Below are 19,648 nucleotides of genomic sequence, written 5' to 3' on the forward strand. Positions count from 1 at the left end.
GGGTTTAATTTAAGACACTGAATAAATTCTCCTGTCAGGTTGTTACAGCCAAACTCCTTCCATTAGGATAAAATTCTCTATATAAAGAAAATCATAAAAATGTGACTTTTCTACATCACAGTGTTTAGCAGCGTTCCTTCTCCCCATAAGGAAATAATCCTCAGACTGAATGGCAGTAAATATTTTGTTTGGCTCTTATTTCTAATAAGCTTTTGGACAAGCTGAAAATCACTCTCTGCTTCAAGAGAACATTATATAGCATAATGCAACAAGAGAGGAGTAGTTCTCTTCCGATTAGCATTCTTACTCAATTTGCTCTCTGAATAACTGGGATGACCCTGTTTGCATTGCTTGGCATTGAGCAGAGTGAGTCTGGTCAGAAGCCCTGCCTTCCCTCCCATTTCTTTGAAAAAGTCCAAGAGATGAGTACTCAGAACTGCAACGGAAGGAGATTGCTATTGTGACCCATCCTACAAACTAATGGGACAATGCTATCACCTGAAGAACCTGCCCAGTTTTTATCAAGGAGTATAAAAATAAATAAGCGTGGTCTCTTGAGAGGCATTTGTGTAACAAGCTGCAAGTGTAACTAACGAAAGGAAGGCGATAAAAGACCTCATGGGATAGGATGATCATCATTTCACATTCTGTTGCACGGTACATTTAGGTCATAACTGATATTTTACATTACATTTTAGCTGGAAACTCAGAATCTTTTACTTGAGCACTGTAGACCACTGGTACAAGCAAATGGCATCAACACACGTTTATTTTCAGCAAAAAAGCATTTGAGAGAACTCATTGAATGAGCTTCGCTATCGGTTATAGATCAACTGAAAAGCCAGGAAAGCCTCAGAGCAGAAGCGCCCCTTCTCTTCCTACCACTCTCTCCTCACAGGTGCCCAGGGCGGGGAAGAGCCGCGCCCCAACATGGCGCCCGAGAGCCCGCCCTCCCGCCGGCGGAAGCGGGAGTGACGACAGTGAGGGCGACGGCAAGATGGCGGCGCCCAGCTTGCTGCGCGGGGCCTTCAGGCGGCTGTTCGCCGGGCTGTGGGGAAGTGGCTGGGTTTCACCACCGGCCAGAACCCTGCGGGAGGGTGAGTGCAGGAGTAGCACGCGGCAGAGAGCAGCTCGGGGGCTGGGGCGATTCCTCGGGATCATTCTGTGAAGCCCTGGCCGCCGGGCTGCCCCGAGCCTTGTTCTCTCACTGCGGTGGAGCTTCGCTCTGTTTCACCACCGCCCCACCACTTAGAGCTTTTTTCTTTTTGTCATTATTAGGGTGGAATGAGTCTCATTTTGTTTTCTTGTCTCTTTCTCCTTTATTTTTGTTTTATGTAGTCGTGGAGGTGACTGAAGGCAACACGACCATAGTAAGTCTCTGTGTCCCTACTTCTTTCCCGCTAGCAGTTCATGTTAATTCTTCTTTCTGCAGAGGGGAGTAAGCCTGTTAGCTCCAAAAGGGGAGGGTGAAAGGGTCGACTTTCTCCCAAAAGGCATCGCAGCCTGTGAAGGCCAAACAAAGAAAGGAGAGTGTTACAAGCATAGTTAAGCCCGTTGGCCACAGAAATGGTTTGGCCACAGAAATCCTGGGTCGTCACCCTGCTGCTGGCAAGGTGACAGGGGGCTCTGGTCATAGCTACCCGGACCTGTTGTGTGGTAATACCCAATAACATTGGGAGCCCTGACACTTGACATCACCTTAGCCCCGTGGTTAGCACAAGCACATGCTGAAAGTTCGCCTGAGTGCAGAGTTGTCCACTGCCGGCTGTACAACACATGTGTTGCATGCCTTTGATCTGCGTTGTGTTTGTTAATTGCAGCATGTGCCTTAGTGGCTGCTGGTGGTGTGAAGGTTGCCTTTTGTAACCCGTTCAATGAGAAAAAAATATCTGGAAGAAGTGTTGTCAAAAGGAAGAGCCTAAATACTCAAAGAATATTGCTTCTGAAAATAAACAGAAGCTTTGAGATTGCTGAGAAAATGCTCTTTATCTGATATCATATAAGAAGGAAAATGACAAAGCAGTAGAATTAGCTTGATTTGCTTGTTTAATACCATCTGATCTGATGTGCTTTATCAAGATAATTATTGGTGTTTAGAAAAAGCACTGAAACGTATAAGAATGGGGAGCAAAATTCTGCACGTGTTATGTATGCCAGTAGCTGTGTCTTGAAGACAAACAGTACAGATAGTTTGAAGTGTTTAAGTATCATTGGGAGGGTAGACCAGGAATTGTATATAACTAAATAAGGATTGAAGGGACTTTTTTTTTTCTTGCTAACGAAATGTGCAAAAAAAAGACTGTTTATATATTTAAAGTCTTTCCTTTGTGTCATGTTTGGATTTGTGGACACTGTCATGTTTGAAATTTGAATGGAATAGGTTACTTATATTTTAGGTGTATAACTTTTGACACTAGCAGAGTCCTCTAGAAAAAAAGAAGTCTCAACTTCCTGTCCCTTTGTGCATCATAGGGAAAATGTGGATACTTCTGCTGCGTAATATGCATTAACAATAACGCATCAATGTATGATTCATCCATGCTCATAGATGCGAAAATCTTATAACAAATGATGTAAATTGACCAACTAAAGGGTTGATGCATTTGTCAGTATATCCTCTGGTCACCCCATTTGTCCTATGAACTCAACATCAGGCTTTTCTGAATCCATCTGTGTGCTCATCTTCCTGTGTACTCTTGTGTGTAATTGATATCGAAGGAACTGTTGGACATGAGCCAGATGAATGAATCCTAGAGGAATTCAGAATTCATCAGTGTACTGAGAATGTCAACCTTAGTATTCACTCTTGCTCTGTAACAGAAGAATAATGACTCGGTGGGTTAACAATATGATAGCCTTCAGTTATTGGTCAATAATTACCCAAACCCATATATTGAAATTGATGTCAAGAAAAAATGATGATGTAGCATTCTGATTATTCTTTTTTTCTCATTAACTTTCAAGATGAAATTACAGTCAAAGTACAGCCTGAAGCCAAACAGGCAAGAATCAGTAAGACTCTGAGGGAATCAGACACACTGGCTTCCCCGGAAATTATTTTACCAACAAACGGAAGAGTAGATACTGACCTGTATTTTATATTAATTATTTTTAATTTATGTTAAACTTTCTGTTGAAATAGTGGGAGAAGGAGTCTTAGGTAAAAATTAAGAGTATCCCCTCTTTTTGAGGTACGGAGATGCTTCAGCCACAAACAACCTACCTGTTTGCCATCAACAGACAGGGAAGATGCATGGCATAACATCTTACACCATAGCATTTCAGATGGATATCAGCATCCCACACATACTTAGAGGAAATGTCTTGTTTTTTTCTTTACAGGTTTTCAGACTCAGAACCTGACAATTCAAAATAAATCAGCTTTTGTTTTTTTTTTTTTGAAAAGAAACATTGGATCAACCACAGCCTGGGAGACTTTATTAGATACTTGTGATTTTTTTTAAAACTCTCTGTTCCTTGAACTATTTGACTCTAGAAGTTGGTGTTCCATATATGGTTTTAATCTTGACCAGAAATTTTCTTCTTCCAGAACATTTTGAAGAAAAACTTGTTTGATGTGTTTTTTTTGTTTTTGTTTTTTTTTATCTTTTCTGTCCATTTAGCTGCAAGCTGCGAGCTCTTGCTTCTATTCATGTAAGTCCTCAAAAAAAGACAAGTGCACATGTATATAGACATCATATTCCTAACATATCTACATTTAGAAAAGAAATTTCTCAAGTCCCTCCCACAGTATGCCTTCTAGCTTTCTTTGGATACTACTTTTTAAGAAAATTTGTGTGTTAGATGTCACCATTTTATAGTGACAGAGGAAGAGATTGTAAAGGAGTCTCACAAAAGGAGAGATATTCAGGGAATTAAACTAGGAAAAAAAATCAGTGTAAGTTTTAAAAATATTTTTTTAAAAAGAAAGAAAAATGCACACAATGGACATCTTCCAACACTCCTTTCTTAAGTCTAATATTTCCTTCTAATTTTCCCTGTTGGTTTAGTGCTAGATTTATCTATATACGAGCGAGTTGCATAGTGCAAATCCTGTCCCCCTTACCTCTTTGAAATACTTGTCAATGTGTTGTGGACTTGATGAAAGATACTCCTCAAGTCACAGAGGAAGTTAAGTGTATATACTATGGAACCTTTGCTTGTTCATTGTATTCTTTGAATTGTTTCCTAGATTGAAGGGAAGATTATCGAGGATTCTGAAGCACCAACACCTCCTAACCCCTCTGGCCAGTGTCCTATCTGTCGCTGGAACCTGAAGCATAAATATGATTATGTGGTAAGTTTAATGAAATAGTATTTCCCAAAAGTGAATAAATATTGCTCTCAAATGTAATGTACTACGCAACCTGTCCCTTTCTTCTTTTGCTGGGTGTAGTAAAAATATGCAATTCCTTTTCTGCTTCCCTTGAGTGTAACAAGAATAACTTCCTACATAGTAATTGCTTGCCTTGTCTGACTGTATTCCTTGGGAAAAAAAAAAAAGGATTTTCTCATATCCAGTAGGGGTTTTGGAATTATGCACACGGCCATTACTGCTGACCATCTGATCTGAGAGGCTATATTTCTAATGTGCTTAGCTGCCCTTCAGCATTGTGCTTCTAGGTGAATGGAACTGGAATGCAATATTTAGTTATCAGATTCAAACCTGCTGTAACTCCAGAGAGGACAAAAAAATTGATTAAATCAGCTGTGTATTCCAGCACCGTGGTTTCATTTTGGGTCACTGTCCACTAAGGTAGTAAATATTCTATATGTCTTTTAAAGCTCTTGATGGATTTGAGGTAGAGCACACATGCTTACTTCCCTTTCCCCTTAGCAACAGAAAAAAACAGATTTTGATTGATGTCTTTTGCAGAAAATGCTAATGAGAGTATTAATAACACTAAATGTGGAAGATGTTAGGGAAATTAGTTAATTCTTTAAAGCAAAAGCACCATAGAATAGGGAGTGTGAGGTAGAAGATGCAGAAAGTGGCCTCACCAGAGGTCATTCAAACACATAAAAGGACTAAGTGCCCCCAGCATGCTAAAATCCCAGTGCTGGAATCAGAAAAGAAAACCAGACAAGAACATGCTGTTACTGAGATAAGGTAACAGAGAAGTCAGAGCAAGTTAATGCCAGGAAGATTAGGGTGACAGAGATAGAAATACATCTGGAAGAAAAGAAATACTTGTGAGAAGAGAAGACTGTTAATGTTAATGCTCTGATCTGAGCGCTGTCAGTGATTCCAACTCAGGCTGTATGCAGTATTAAAGGATGAAATAAATGGGGGGCAAAGTGTTTCTGCTCTGGGTATGCTAAAATATACTTAATTTGCAGGCAAGAATAAGTGAGGAGAAATGGTAGATACCATTAATGTATGGAAAGTACTGGAAAAACAGATCTGATTTGTTTTGCCATGTTTGAATGCAAGGATTTCTTGCAAGACACACTTCTTCATGGTTGCTGAACTTAACTGTGTTTGAAGCAAACCAGTCCTGTTGGAAAACAGTTTTCAAAGGGTAATTCTGTGTTACATGCAAGTAAATATAAGGAGTATCAGCAGTACTGTTAACTAGTTAGCTCTATAGATTTCTAGAAAGCGTTCCACGAGTCTCACATTAGGAACTCCAGAGAAACTATAAACTGATGCTCAGGATTGAAACGAGCTATTGCAGAGGATCATATCTTGAAAATTTATAGGAAGACATTTACTACTGTTAGTGTTCTCAATTGCAGAAAGAGGTAACAGAGCCACTGAGATCCAAAGCATTGGTTTTAGATAATGCAGTGCTATAGAGCCTATGTTCCAGCATTAGAAGTTGGACTGTCAGTCAAAGGTTATCTGCACTTTTACTGTAACTAAGATAATGCATTTCTTCCATATTGAAATTCAGTTTCATCTTAGGTCCTAGTTTCTGCTGGTCGGTGTAGGAACGTGAGAAAACCAAATGCGAGGAGAGATCCTGCAGCAATTTAGAGTAATGGTTGAGACTGTTCCCAACAGTCAAGGAAGATGTGTCCATCCTGGCTGTTGCATAGTTTCTGAATGTTTGTTATGGAGAAGCAGAGGAGAGGAGAATCTGGACAAAAAGCTGAAGATAGTAGCATATCCGAGTTGTAGCATGTACCTAACTCAGTATTTAGAGCTACTCCTCCACAGGGCTGATGATAACTAGGAAAGTTTCAGTTCTGGAGTAGATCACCTCTTCTGCTTGAATAAGTTAGTTATACGTTTGAATGCCAGTGGAGAATTTATGGGCTTTTAAATGTTAAGGTGAATAAAACCTTCCTTTTCTGCACAAAAGCGCTCTGCTGTTTTTTCTTTGCTACAGCAGTGATGACTAGCAGAATCTTGAAGCGCGCAAACAATAAAGAGCAGACACATTACTGTGTGGGTAATTAAATGGTGACACAATTTACTTGCTGGTGGTTGAATTATCCTAAAAGACAGTGCCTCAAGAACAGCTATTTTTGTTAAAGACACAGGCTAGTTTATAAAGCATAAACTATAACCTGTGTTTGGTAAGAGATTAGAATAGATGGATCACAGTGGTTCTTTTGAGATTGATAAGCTGAGATCAGTCAGTTGCACAGAAGGGAAAGTGTGAGCTTTTTAGCTTGGAACGCTTGTAATTGGAATGAATAAGGCACTATGAAAAGGGAAGTGTTGAATTAGCCCCTGAGGGAGCTGAGTAATATGACCTCATAGGACTTTCCTTTTGTGATGGGCAACTAGCACAGTCTAAAGTAGTGGCATAATGAGTTACTTTAGCTGTCGGAGAACTGGGGGACCAATGTCTCCTAAGTTATTAATCAACCAAACAGGCATTGTGAGCACTCTCGGGTCATGGTTCCAACTTGCCTCAGCTGTGGTGTAGAGGGTTGCAGTTGTCATTGCCAGTTCAGTCCTTAGTCTCTGTAGAGGCTCAGGATAAAGGGGCCCAAGGCACAGATTCACATAGTTTGTGATGCAAGTATGTCTATCCACTAAAACTGAGAGTTGATTTTTTTAAATTTTATTTTATTTTTGGTAGCCATTGGAGATTTAAATAAATAAAACAGTTTTGATCATTGTCAGGCAACTGGGTTGAAATCTGCAGTCTTCTTACGAAATATCTAGAGGATGGTGTACAGCTCCCAGGAGTAAGAGTGAAAGGAGGAAGTATATTCTTGTGCAACTGGAAATAATGAGTTGGCTGATACGACCCAGTAGTAATTTGGCTACACAGACAAATCTTATTGTGGTAAGCGAAGGTTTTAATGAATTGCATATAACTTCTCAAAGACTTTGCTCTTCAGATTGTCTGCAGATAGAGATGCTTCTACACTTCAGTTGCTAAACAAAACACTATGTATAGGGCATTACTGTGAATGGATAGCAAGCTTATCCAGACCTTTTAGAGGAGAAGGCTAAACTTGGTTGTTGTTTTTTTGCTTTTTCTCCTTATCCACTTCAACCATCATTAGTCCGAGTTAGGCAGTAAATATGTCATCTTGCTTTAGCAGCAATTAGAGGAAACTGAACTGCAAAATTTGCCTGTTAGCCCAAGATTAATTCAATCCAAGTTGTTTTCATCAAATGCTGCAGATTACAGGGGTGGGAATCTGGGTCCAGCCTCATGGGAGCTGTCCAGTGATTAAAGCAAAGCTGTGGTTACAGGCTTGGCTGTCCATTAGCACAGAATGTGAATTTCATGGAACATGACGGCACCATGAGAACTTGCCAGACATTTTTTTCTTTGACTCTTCTACATGCTCGCACACTTCCCTCCGCAGCTGCCCCATAAAGTTGGCTGTACCTGTCTGCTTTCTCCCAGTGGTAAGATGCATCTGTGTGATTACAGTGGGAGAGGCACCTGGTCTGTTAACTGTGGGAATCTTTAGAAATGGACAAACCTTCTGTTGAGTGTGCAGGATTTTAAGCCAAATGGTGTGAGTGTGATTTGAAGCTGTGGCAGCTAGAGCATTGGTGATTTCACTTGAGAAATGACTGCCACTCAGAGCCAGTCAGCTGGTGACACTGTTGTTGAGATAATAATAAAGAATGGATTTTCCTGGTTGTTTTTTTTTTTTTTTTTTCCCAGTGGTAAAAAAAGCACTATCTCCCATTGCTTTTCACCTCCCCCCCTTTGCACGGAAACATTTGATAACAACCCTGTGACTCCATGAGGCGTGGTGGTAATATGAGAATGCACTTGGACCACACACACCCTTCACTAGAGCCTGTGGCCTCCTTAGGCTTTCACTGCAGCAAAGACTGGAACAGCCTTAAACTTGCCATCATCTCTCTTTTCCCTCTTTCCCACAGAATAATGCAGCCTAGTAGAGGAGCCTAGAAAGTTTTTCACTTCCTACGCACTTCGAGCTGAACAGCCCTTTCTCACTTAGGGAAGTGGTATGTTTGTGCTAAATGGCAAACTGAGGTGTTGGTGATTTGGAGAACTGGGTAGATAAAGAAACTGGAAAAAGGGGGATGGAGTCTTGCTTCGGTTTCTTGGTTCCAATCCAGTGCATTTCAGGAGTGGCTGAAAATCAGTGCCCTTGGACTGCTTGGCTGGCCCCTGACCAACTTCCACCAACGCAGCTGGCACCAACTGATCCCCTGGTTGCTGTTCTCATTGGCAAGGCAGTGTACTAGCTGGACTGAGGACGTTTCCCTTTTATCCGCAGATGGCTTCTCGGGAGCTTCCTGCTCATTGCTCAGCTATGCTATTCTTGTTCTTGTGGGACATCACTGTGAATGGTGGATGATAAGCCATTTTGTATTTACAAGAAGTGTGTTTTTGAAGGAGATGGATCTGAAAATCGGCGTGATCATGTCAATTGGTAGAAAGGGAGCCAGGGAAGAGAGAAATTATTTGTTGTGATCACAATAGTGAGGATGGGATTGGGGGAAAATAAACCTTTGGATTTTGACTGCAGCATTTGTATAGCAGTATCTCATATTGTAGAACTGGTTATTACTAAAAGTTGTACTGAATTCCAGCAGTCCACTTCAGAGCTGAACTGGTCTCCTGCAGTAAGGATGGATTTATAAATCCAAGATAGCTATAGTTCTGAATGCCCATTTTTACTCCACTTGGGATTGTTTGTCTTTGCAATGACAGTAAATGAAACTAGGAATGTTTGCAGGAGCTCTTTGTGAAATAGAATAGATGTGGAGTGGGAGAGGATCTGCCTCTAACAGGCACAGTTATCACAGGGTCACCCATCGTGAAGAGCAGCGAGTACTCTCTGTTCTCACCTGTTGCCCTAAACTGCTAGGAGTATCAAGTGCTGATATATCTGGTTCAAATCCCTATCGTGTTGAAGTGTCTGTTGTCACGTCCGTTCCAGCCTGTGAGCCATGTCTGCATGATCCATTTACATCAACTATGAAATTGTTTACAGTAATGGAGAAGTAAACTCTCAATTAGCAACAAGTCTGTGAACAGATGAAGAAAAACAAGTAGAGAGGCCCCAGAAGCTTTTTGGGTCAACTTATGCAGACAACAGCATGCCAGAGGGACCTATCTACGTTGGTCTGGGAGTGCACTAGCAGCGGTGGTGCGTGTGGAAGTGAAGAGCTGGACTGCTTTATTATGGGACACTCATGCAACAGCTGTTGCTGCTGTGTTTAGGAATTTGTAATCCCAGACCTGTGATACTATCTGATTCTAGAGATTCCTTTAATTTTGTTTTTATTAAAAGTGCTTTACATTTCTAGAGCTCTTAATTAAGAAGGTCAACAGCAGTTCAATCTAAATGATTATTGAATCTCAGCTGAACCCTCAGCATGCATTGAGTGCTCCTTCTATGCAGAGTGGCTTTAACATCTCTGCCTAATGTATGCATGCAGATGCAGGCAAAGAACTGAAAGCAGTATTTATCCTACTAGGTCTTTCCTGTCAGCATGTGTTTTCTTACAACAAGCTTCTTCATGCCAGATATTGGACCATTCCTCTGTTCTCCACCCCTCCGGGGAGACATGAGGGAAGTTCCACCATGGGAAACTGTACAGAAGTTGGAGGAATAGATAGCAGAGAACAGTCCTGCTCTGAGGGAACGAGGGAAGGGCCAGAGGTGATCTAACGTATCTGTGACCTTTAGGAGAGCAGTTCTAATGGCATTTCAAGTTGTATAAACACTGTCCATCTGTAGGTCTTGTGTAACTGTGCCTCAGTACCTAGGACGCATTATCTTTGCCAGAATCTTGGAGCAAGTGACAGTGAAGTAGTAGGGATTGCAGCTGACATCATGTGTTTACAGTAGTGAAGTCAGGGGAAGACTCAGACCATGCTAGTGACCTAACTGAGCTAAGCTGGCAGGCCAAGTGATGGCTAGCAAAAACCACTTGTTGACAAGCTGCAGCTGAGATGTGTGGGAAGTGTTCTTTGTTTTGTTTTGCTTTGTATTGAGTTCTGTACACAGTGTGGGGGTTAGCACAGCACCTAAGAATCACAGGAATTAAAGGAGCTATATTACCCTGATGGTTTTGCCCTTTTCTTGCTTCCTCAGGATGTCTTGCTGTTGAGCCAGTTTATCCGTTCTGATGGAGGGATGCTGCCACGAAGGATCACGGGCCTCTGTATGGAGGAGCACAGGAAGATTGCTGCCTGCGTGCAGATGGCGCACCGTGCAGGTACCTAGCTGCCTCCTTCAGACAGCATCCTTAGTATAGGGTCACAGAACCCCATGAGAGGGCTCTCCCACCCAATTGCTATGATGGTGAGATTTCGTTTTCACCCAGCAAACCCATCATGCACTAAGTACTGGGGCAGGATGACTGACCAGAAAGAAGCCACTTACTCTGCTTTCTTTGTGTCTTGGTTCCTGCCTTATCAGTAGATATTTGCTCCTCTAGATGAGTTTACCATAACAGAAGGATGTGGGAAGTTATCTCAGTCCATAGTAACTAATGATTAAACACCAGTTTCTGAAGTGACATGTTTTAGCATGTCCATCTTCTACCCATGAATGCACCTGTCTCCTATCTGCCTTGCAAAGGACTTTGTTTTGACCTGGGAGCAGGTCCTAGGTTGACAAAGTCTGAGTATTATCTAAGTCAAATGGACTGAAGATTTTAATAGTCAGATTTTCATCGTGAAGGTGGAATCTGATTGGACTTCAGTGTCTTATGTCCTTCCAAAAAGCCTCTTTGGTGAGTCTTCGACACGTTTCCTCTCAGACAATGCGTACAGCAGAACCTCCTAGCTTCCCTCTGGCTGGAGTGCAGGTTCAGCAATGGCAAAAGAAAGAATGAATACTTTTTCTGCTCTAATTGTGCTTTAGCAGTAGGGATCTGGGTTGCCTGGCTTATGAGGTGTAAGTAACTTGTGAATGCTATAGATGAAACAGGGGCACTGTAAAGTATTCTCACGCCTTCCTTTTTCTGTCTCAGGTTTGCTGCCAAACCACAGGCCTCTTCTTCCTGAAGGGCATGTTCCCAGGAAACCCAAGTTGAACAGGTGAATAGTCTTGTCTTTCCATGTCTCCTTTTTTCAGGAATATATTGGAAGAGGAAAAGCAGTTTCTTTTAACTGGCTAGAACATGCCTTGTGCAACAGGTCTTATCACAAAGAACTCTCATTAAAGTTTTAAGGACAAACTGCATCTCATTCAATCAGCCTATCTGCACAGGATGAAAACTGCCACATTTATCTGCCCTTCCTTCTTTACCTGCGCTGGCCTTCTGTTCATTGATATTCAGAAGGGCAGACATGGAAGGCTGACACAGAAATGGAGTCACAGCATCACAGAGTAGTTGAGGTTGGACAGGTACTGTGGAGACTACTTAGTCCTCACCTCCTGCTCAAGCAGGGTTGCTTAGAGCTGATTACCCTAGAGTACCCAGCCACATTTAAAATATCTCCAATTACAGACCTTTCTGTTTCTCTGGGTAGCTTGTTCCACAGTTCAGCCACTCACAGTTAAGAAGGTATTTTGTTAAATATAGATGAAATTTGTTTCAGTTTGTGCATGTTGCCTCTTGGTTTTTTGCTGGGCACCACAGAGAAGAGCCTGGCTGTCTTCTTTATAACCTTCTTTTAGGTACTTATAAGTATTGATAAGACTCTTTCTGAGCTTTCTCATCTTCAGAATAAACAGTCCCTTCTCTCTCAGCCTTTCAGTGTCTGGTCCCAAACTGCACTTGGGACAAAACGGTGCTCAGGATGGGTAGCAGCAATGTGTTGGGGTCTGAGCAGCTAGCAAAGGCCTGCCACAAGCCTGTGTTACTCTGTCCCATCTCCATTTGCCCTTTTTGACTGCAAGCTGTGATTCGTCCTCAGCCTGCCCTTCCTGTGTAACACGATGTCTTCCCCCTCCCAGGACTGAATGGCCCCTGGCCTTTGGGGGCGAACTGAAAGGCTGCTGTCGCCTTCTGCACTTCGCTCAGCGTTAGGAGGTGCTAATCCCCTGTTTATGGCCTCACACTCTGTTTCCATGGGGATGTCAGAGCGGTTTATGAACCCTGCATTAGCAAGCCATGGGGTTACCAGAGGCCATGGGGCTGTTGCTGGGAGAGCCTAGGCTGCAGGGTTTGGGGCAGTCAGAGACTCCTTCCTGCATTTCAGGTCTGATGCTCTGCAATGGAGATCTGAGGCAGGCCCTTGGAAATGTCCTTAAGATGCTGGTAGGCTGTGCACTCAGTATTGGTGAGAATCAAATTAGAGGACTCTACGTTTGATGCAGCCCTGTTTCCATCAGCTACTTTGACTCTGAAAGCTTTGTTGTTCCTGTATCTTAAAAGTCTTTGGGATTCTTTAGTTGCTGCATCTACCCAGCAGCTGTGGGGTGGAGCACATTATCTAGTTAGCATTCACATAGTAACCCCACATAGCAGGTCGAGACAGGAAGTGATAAATCCTGTATCTTGTTGGAATCACACTGGTACTCCAGGTCTAATGCCTTGACTTTCATAAATTGTTTCATAGAATTTTAGCAAGAACAAAGGATACTTCAAGATATGTTCTATATGGAAGTAGGTGCTCCACCTCTAAAATTAAAGAGATTTTAATTAGTGATTAGTATCAACACTTTCCCTGCTGCATTGCTAGTCCCTCGTTATACCACGTGATTTTCTCTTCCCAGCAAGAGAACTTAACAAGCAGGTTACAGATGGTTGAGGAAAAGAACAAAGCTATTATGGAGGAGATGGAACAGGAGTGAAATTGTCAGTCTTTGAGGTCTGAATGGAGACAGTGGAATGGGATCAAGAAATTTGATTGGAAGCTTTGGTGGTGGTGGTGCTAGAACTAAATGAGTCTGGAGAGTGTAGGGGTACTTCAGGAGTCCCTTACGGTCCTTTACAACATCTGTATCTCCTTGGAAATCTTATCCATGTGTCTCTGTGAGAGTTTTAACTATGCCTGCCCCTACCTGGACTTTCCACATTGTTCAGTGGAACTGTAGCTAGCACTAGTTGTAGCAGAAGACATTAATTACTTCCTTCAGACCTATGGGGGCCAGGTGGCCCTGCAAGATCTGAAGGGTGCCTGTGTATGCTGAAGACTTTTAACCAGTGCTTACTTGAAGAATGAAGACAGAGTTAGACCCACCTAACTAAGCCTGTCTTGTCACTGCGTTTGCGGCCTGCTGGGTTTTCAAGCGCAGGAAGCCTATCATAGCAGGTGCTGTACTGCAAAATTAGGTGATATATCTTCAAAATCTTTGAGCTTTTCTTGAGATCCCTGTATTGATTGCTGTAGTCTTCTTTATCACTGTTTAAATGAGTGGTAACTGCTTTATTTTACGCTGTTACTGTAGCCTGGGAATGCCAATGGGGAGAAAATAAGCAGTCGTGTAATATGCAGTTATATCAGATTGCATCTTGGGCTACTTGATAAAGCTTTTCCAAGACTAGAGCACAGCTGGTGTACGTACCTTATCGTTGGTTTAACCAGCCCATGTATTCTCCAGCTCAGCCTGCAGTAATGGTTTCTTCCCTGCACTGCCAGTGGGTCTGCACTGTGTGTAGTCTCAAAATAGACTCTTCTGCTCTCTATCCCCTCCAGAAAGCCCTGACCGCTATTTTAACAAGGGTCAGGGATGCTTCTCAGCAGTTGATCTACTGATGTGAAGCTTAGGGTTTTCGCTTCACTGGAAGGTGCTTTTCCGGTGCTTACAAGCAGAATTGCTGTTATATTTTCAGAAGTGGTTTTATTGTCTCCACTGTATATACTTCAGACATTCTGTCTTACATGCCCCAGAATTGTCTGCATGAATCTACCCGCTTTGTACTGGGTCATTTGATAGCTGGCTTTCTCCTACCTACCCCATTTCCTAACCTGTTTCTGGGATGCAAGAGTAAGAGCAGAATGCTTTTGGAAGCAGTGATCTTCTGATCCCAACTTGTTCTTGGTCATGCAGCTCTAGCACAGAGAAGATGTGATCACATCCATCCATCCAGGATGTAATGTAACTTAGAGAAGGAGATTGGGAACTGCAAGACAAAGTATAACATAAAAGTGGAATGTCAGTTTGAGCCATGCTGTGGCCATCGTGGTGGGTGATGTGTGGAACAGCTTGGGGTCAGAATTTAACTGAAGGACACTCCACAGCTCTCTCTTCTACCCCCTGCATTTGGGACACTGTCCAGGAAAGACCTGCTGTGGCATTCCTCATTTCTTGGATTTAGCTCTTTCTTTTCACATTCTGCCTGATTTGTTTTTGGCAATGGTAGTTCATGAATATTATTGCTTAACTGCTTTACTTGCTGTGGGCTCTTCTGTAGAAATATGACCATTAGAGTATCTGCATCATCCATAAACTCTTAAGTCTACTGTCCTCCCTCATAACATTTATCTACAGAACTTGGGCATGAAACCAATTAAGATTACTGCTGTCATTACAGAATTAGTCCCTATGGTTCATTTATTTGGCCCAGTCTGGGGCTTTCACTGTTTCCAAGGGATGATTCTACAAGCAAATGTGTCTTGCAGCCAAAGATTGTTCCCTCAGTCCCAGTCTGAGTTCTCCCTTTTGTAACATCTAGTTGTTACTTCTTATTTTTGAGTCCATTTATGCTCCAACCTGGCATGTTCTAGTGAAGTGCTGCAGCAACAAAGTATTGTCACTAGCCCATGAGGTTGAGGACATTCTTGGGGATTTCACCAGCACTGTGGCATGACAGGCTATTCGCAGATTCCAGAGTCATGTGTGCAGGCCACCACACGCCAAAACCATTTGTGAAGCTGTCAAGTAAAGCTGCAGGCCAGACTTCTGTCCTTGCTTTCCAGAAGTGGGAACCTGAGCGACTCAGCAGTTTTGTTTACAGCATGGAGGTTGCTGCATGCATATTGTGGATATAGATAGTTGGTGCTATCCAACTATCCAGAACAGACAGCACTTTCAGGCCATCGTCTGGATGTTCTCTTAACATGAATATACCACTCATTTTCTTCTGGTGGGCCCAAATTGTTGGTTAAAGCACAACACTGGGAAGTTGTTCCCTTCCCGAAAAGACTGAAAGATGTCACAGGTTCCCTGAGTCATCCTTAGTCTTGTCAGCAAGGTGTGCTGTACATGTGGAGCATGTGATTTTGAGTGCTCAGTTACTATTCCATTTTCAGCTTCCTACTGGAAGAACAGAAGTTGTCAGAGCTAATAGCCAAGTCAGTCTTTCCTCTGCCTGAACTGGAGAATTTGGTATGTGTCAGGGAAGGGGCAGGTTCCATATAAACTCTTCATGAATTATAAAGTTTTCAGGCTCTGCAGACACCTCTCATCCTTCAGAACAGAATCTGGTTTCACTGCTATCAGTGTTTCACTCCAGCAGCTTGTGGTTTCTCTCATCTGTATGGAAACTTACGTTGTGCATAGCATGTGAATTCAGAAGAGCAAAATGCCGGAGCGGCTGCAGGTGAGCAAAACCAAGAAGTGTCAAGGGAAGGGATGTGGCAGGGAGGAGGCAGTCTTGCCAGCACTTTGATGGAGTGCTTCCTGAACAGTCTGTAGCCCTCTGCCTTCTGCTCTTAATCCAAACAAGAGACGGACTGAAAAAGTTCAATGAGGGTTCAGAAGTTCAGCCTTGAACCGCGCCAGCGTACTTGGGCTGCACATAGGGCTGCAGTAGCCTCTTGTGTAGGTAATATCTCTTAACCAGCACATAGAATTTCTGTGCTTATTTCTAGGTGTTAAGCAGCAGCCTCTAGGTGGTAAGGCTTTGGGGCCCTCCTGCTCACAGAATAAAATCCACAGGAGCTGATTTCTATGTGCCACAGAGATTTTAGGTGACTACAGTGACTGTGGCTGACTAATTACAGCTGTTTCCTTGCATTTTATATCTTGCCATTTTTAAATCAGGGAAATGTGACCAAGATTCCCATCATGCTTTATCCAAACTAGTCACTTATGTAGCTGGACTGTATGGATTCTGGCTGTTTCCTAGGATCCCACTATGCTCAAGGTAGGAAGCATAGCCCTGGGATTGGTTGCCGCTCTCTGAGATTGCATTTCTTTCCTCCTTTGTCCAGAATGAGAGCTCTGCATACTGAGATAACAGGTTAGGAGACTGCATGCCACCTGCATTTGGCACCCACTTGGAGCATGTGTCCTGACAACCCTCAGCTGACTGAGAAAATTCAGACCATCTGGTAGTGAATGTCTGTAGGTTATTGTAAAAGCTCCCCAAGACAAACCAAGTGGTTGGCTACAATGGAAAGTTGGGTGACTTGGCTAGAAAAGGGTGCACAATTTCTTGAAACACTAGATTACATGGACAGTAGAGTTCACAGGAAAGTCCTGTGTGCTGGGCTTTGAAGCTCTCATGCATGAGTTTTGTGGATTCTTTTTACTCTTGGGGACAAAAAAGAAATCTATTCTGGGAAACAGTAGGAAACTGAGGTTAGTAAAAAGAGGAAAAGAAACTTTGTAGACTGAGTGCTGCTCCCAGGCATCAGGCTTTTGCTGTTGCTGAATCAAGGTTTAAAAAACAAACAACAGCAACAAAAAAAAAGCAGCAAACAAAATAGGACAAGTTTGAGTTTGGGACAAAGCAAGTATTAAAAGTGCTAAAAGCAAATGTGCTCCAGGAAGGGAAAGCGTCCAAATGTCTGTTTCAGCTAACAATGAAAAGCCCCAGCCTGCAGTCCCCAAAGGAAGCTAAAAGCCTGGACCAGAGGGCTGGATTAGACCTGCTCAAAGGAGAAATAACAAAAGCTTTAAAATCAGGCCATTTCTAAATCCTCCTTCCTATGCAGAATTGGGGTGTGCACTTCCAGCCCCCACACAGAAACAGAGGGATTTCTTAAAAAGCCACTGTCTGTCTAAACCTGCACACAGCATTGATGTGTATTTCGCATTCAAACATTTGCCTCTCTCCCAGTGAGAACATTTATTATCACAGGAACACTTTCCTGTAAGCACGCAGACACGTGACCCCAACTGCACTTGGCATATTGATGCATTCAAGCAATATCAGATTTCTTTTTTCCTCCTTTGCTGTAACTGCAGTCTTGTGATATCAAAACTTGTGCTACAGACTTCCCCCTACAACAAAGGAAGTGTGAGAAGATGTAGCCCCGTGTGCCTGTCAGATAACTCTACAACTTCTCCCTAAAAAAGCTCACTTATATTGGTTCTTTGCCAGATTCCCAAGTAGGGACCTGCGTTTGGTCTCTCTCGACTCCTTACGTTTGGAATGAGACGGGAGTCTCTCTGACTTCCTGTCCTCGTATTGTTATATAAGGGATTCCGCTAATGCAGTAGCGTAGCATTAAAGGTCAAAAGAGACTCATTTAATACGTTTATGTGAGAACAAGTGACTGAACTTTGTTCCACACCGTCTTCTGAATCCTTCCTGCCATTGCTTCTAGGTCTTTTAACCATCATAAACTCCTGAAAGCAAAAGCAAAATAGTTTTTTAGCCATAGAAGTGGCTTGATTTCAGCAGCAGGAATCTCCAAATGTGACCCATTTTTTCAATTTGTATTGTTCAGGATTGCTGGGGAAGAAGAGTACTAGGAAAATGTGTTGCTGTTACATAGTCTGTAGCTGCCTAGCATAGCAAGCTTTCTTTATTGCTCCCAGGAATCTGCCATATGCCTTCAGATAAATGCATTACGTGGTCTCTGTCCAAAGTCCTTAATATCTCAAATTTGCATGATGCAAATGAAAGGTAACAAAGCTGTTTGGGGAGAGGATGACTGATTGAGGTTACATTAAGACCATGGGATTACTCAACACAGGCATGCAAACATCGCTGAACAAAGTTTATCAGTCTGTTCCAAATTCTAATTTGTTGGAGCATTGTTTGTGCAGATTACACTAGGGTTTTACTTTAGATCTTTATTGTCTGAAAAGACTCTTCTTTCTCGAAGGGTCTCTGTTCCCTCTCTACTGGTAGCAAAAGATTTAAAGCTTAACAAAACTCCAGGCCACCCAGCCGCAGGGAAAGATTTCCAGTAACTGATTCTGAATCTGAAATCCCTTGCCAGTTTGCAAAGCCAAGTCTAAAACTTGAAATGGTAAAAAAAAAAAAAAAAAAAAAAAAGTAGAGATATTTGCCAGACTTTACTCCGGACAGAGATTTGCAGTTGTGATAATTCGATTATAGTACCTCTTCCATTGCAGGTTCTGACTTCCTGCAGCAGCAAACTGGAATAGTATTATAGAGAGAATGCTAAAGCAAATTCAAGCACATGAAAACGCAAGACTGGGCCAGAATCCCATCCTGTGGAAAAGTAATACCCATTTATCCACTGCAAGCAAACAAGTTCTTTTTTAGAGACTATTTTACACTGAACTTGGCCTGTGTAATTAGTTTACTTTATTGAGGCAAGCTGTTGAAATGACACCTCCCCTAGAGGGTGGATGGACACACTCTTGAACTTAGTTGCAATGAAGGGATTTTGGCACTATGTTTTAGCTACAGGTGGACAACTTGCCAGCAGCCTGGAGATTACACGTGATCTTTTTTCACACAACTGGAAGACAGGAAAGTGCCAGTGGCTACAGTCAGCAGAGCTGCAGCAGTTCCCAAACAAATAGTCCTTTTCAGTGGTTCCCTTCTGAACTGAGAGAGCTCTGCTCATCACTGCTGCTTTCATAGAGGCATGTGGAAAGGCAAAGGCAAACAAATGAGTGCTCCTGCTTTTTCATCGATCAGTCTCAACTTGAAATACGTCTGTATTGTTTTGACAGGTATCTGACTCGCTGGTCCGTCAGATCTGCAAAGCCCATCTGGAAGAGGGGACCTAAGTGGTGCAAAGTTCCCATGCCAGTTGGACACCTTCTTCTGAAGGATAATGTCAAGTATATACACAAGCCGCTTTTTTACAATCACTAGAGACGTAAACTGCCACAGTCAGTGAGCACAGCTGTTTTACACTGTTCTGCTTGTTTTGTTGTTTTTTTTTGGTTTTTTTTTTTTGCAAGTTTGTCAGCATCTCCAATTTCCAAATTCAAAAACTCTCAATAGTACTCTGTATTGTCTCTGGTGAACGAGCTGTGATCTGTTCCTCAAGGACAACACAGGATTCAGCAAAGCAGAATTCAATGTTCAGAACAATTTTGGAGAAAGCAGGGGGCAAATTTTTTACTTCAAAGCATGAAAGGATCAAAGCATGAAGGCTTCTGTGTCATTATAGTCTACTCCTGGGTTTGGAAAGGTGATTTCCTATTTTTCCCAGAAATAAATGGTAATTTGCCATTAATGTGTTTCAAT

The 19,648-nt window shown here is 42.4% G+C and overlaps 1 protein-coding gene across 1 annotated transcript; it reads left to right on the forward strand.

Moving 5' to 3' along the window:
• The first annotated feature begins 957 nt into the window (after positions 1-957).
• On the forward strand, positions 958-19,637 carry MRPS18A (mitochondrial ribosomal protein S18A). The gene is made up of 6 exons (XM_065755637.1): positions 958-1,097; positions 1,339-1,370; positions 4,193-4,297; positions 10,501-10,624; positions 11,384-11,450; positions 19,126-19,637. Exons 1-6 carry the CDS (start codon positions 998-1,000, stop codon positions 19,268-19,270), a joined length of 573 nt encoding a protein of 190 aa, XP_065611709.1. The 5' UTR covers positions 958-997; the 3' UTR covers positions 19,271-19,637.
• Positions 19,638-19,648: the final 11 nt, after the last annotated feature.

Source organism: Cyrtonyx montezumae, unplaced genomic scaffold, assembly GCF_038088225.1.
Source record: "Cyrtonyx montezumae isolate F1298 unplaced genomic scaffold, pur_monq_1.0 scaffold_0, whole genome shotgun sequence".
Classification (NCBI taxonomy): Eukaryota; Metazoa; Chordata; class Aves; order Galliformes; family Odontophoridae; genus Cyrtonyx; species Cyrtonyx montezumae.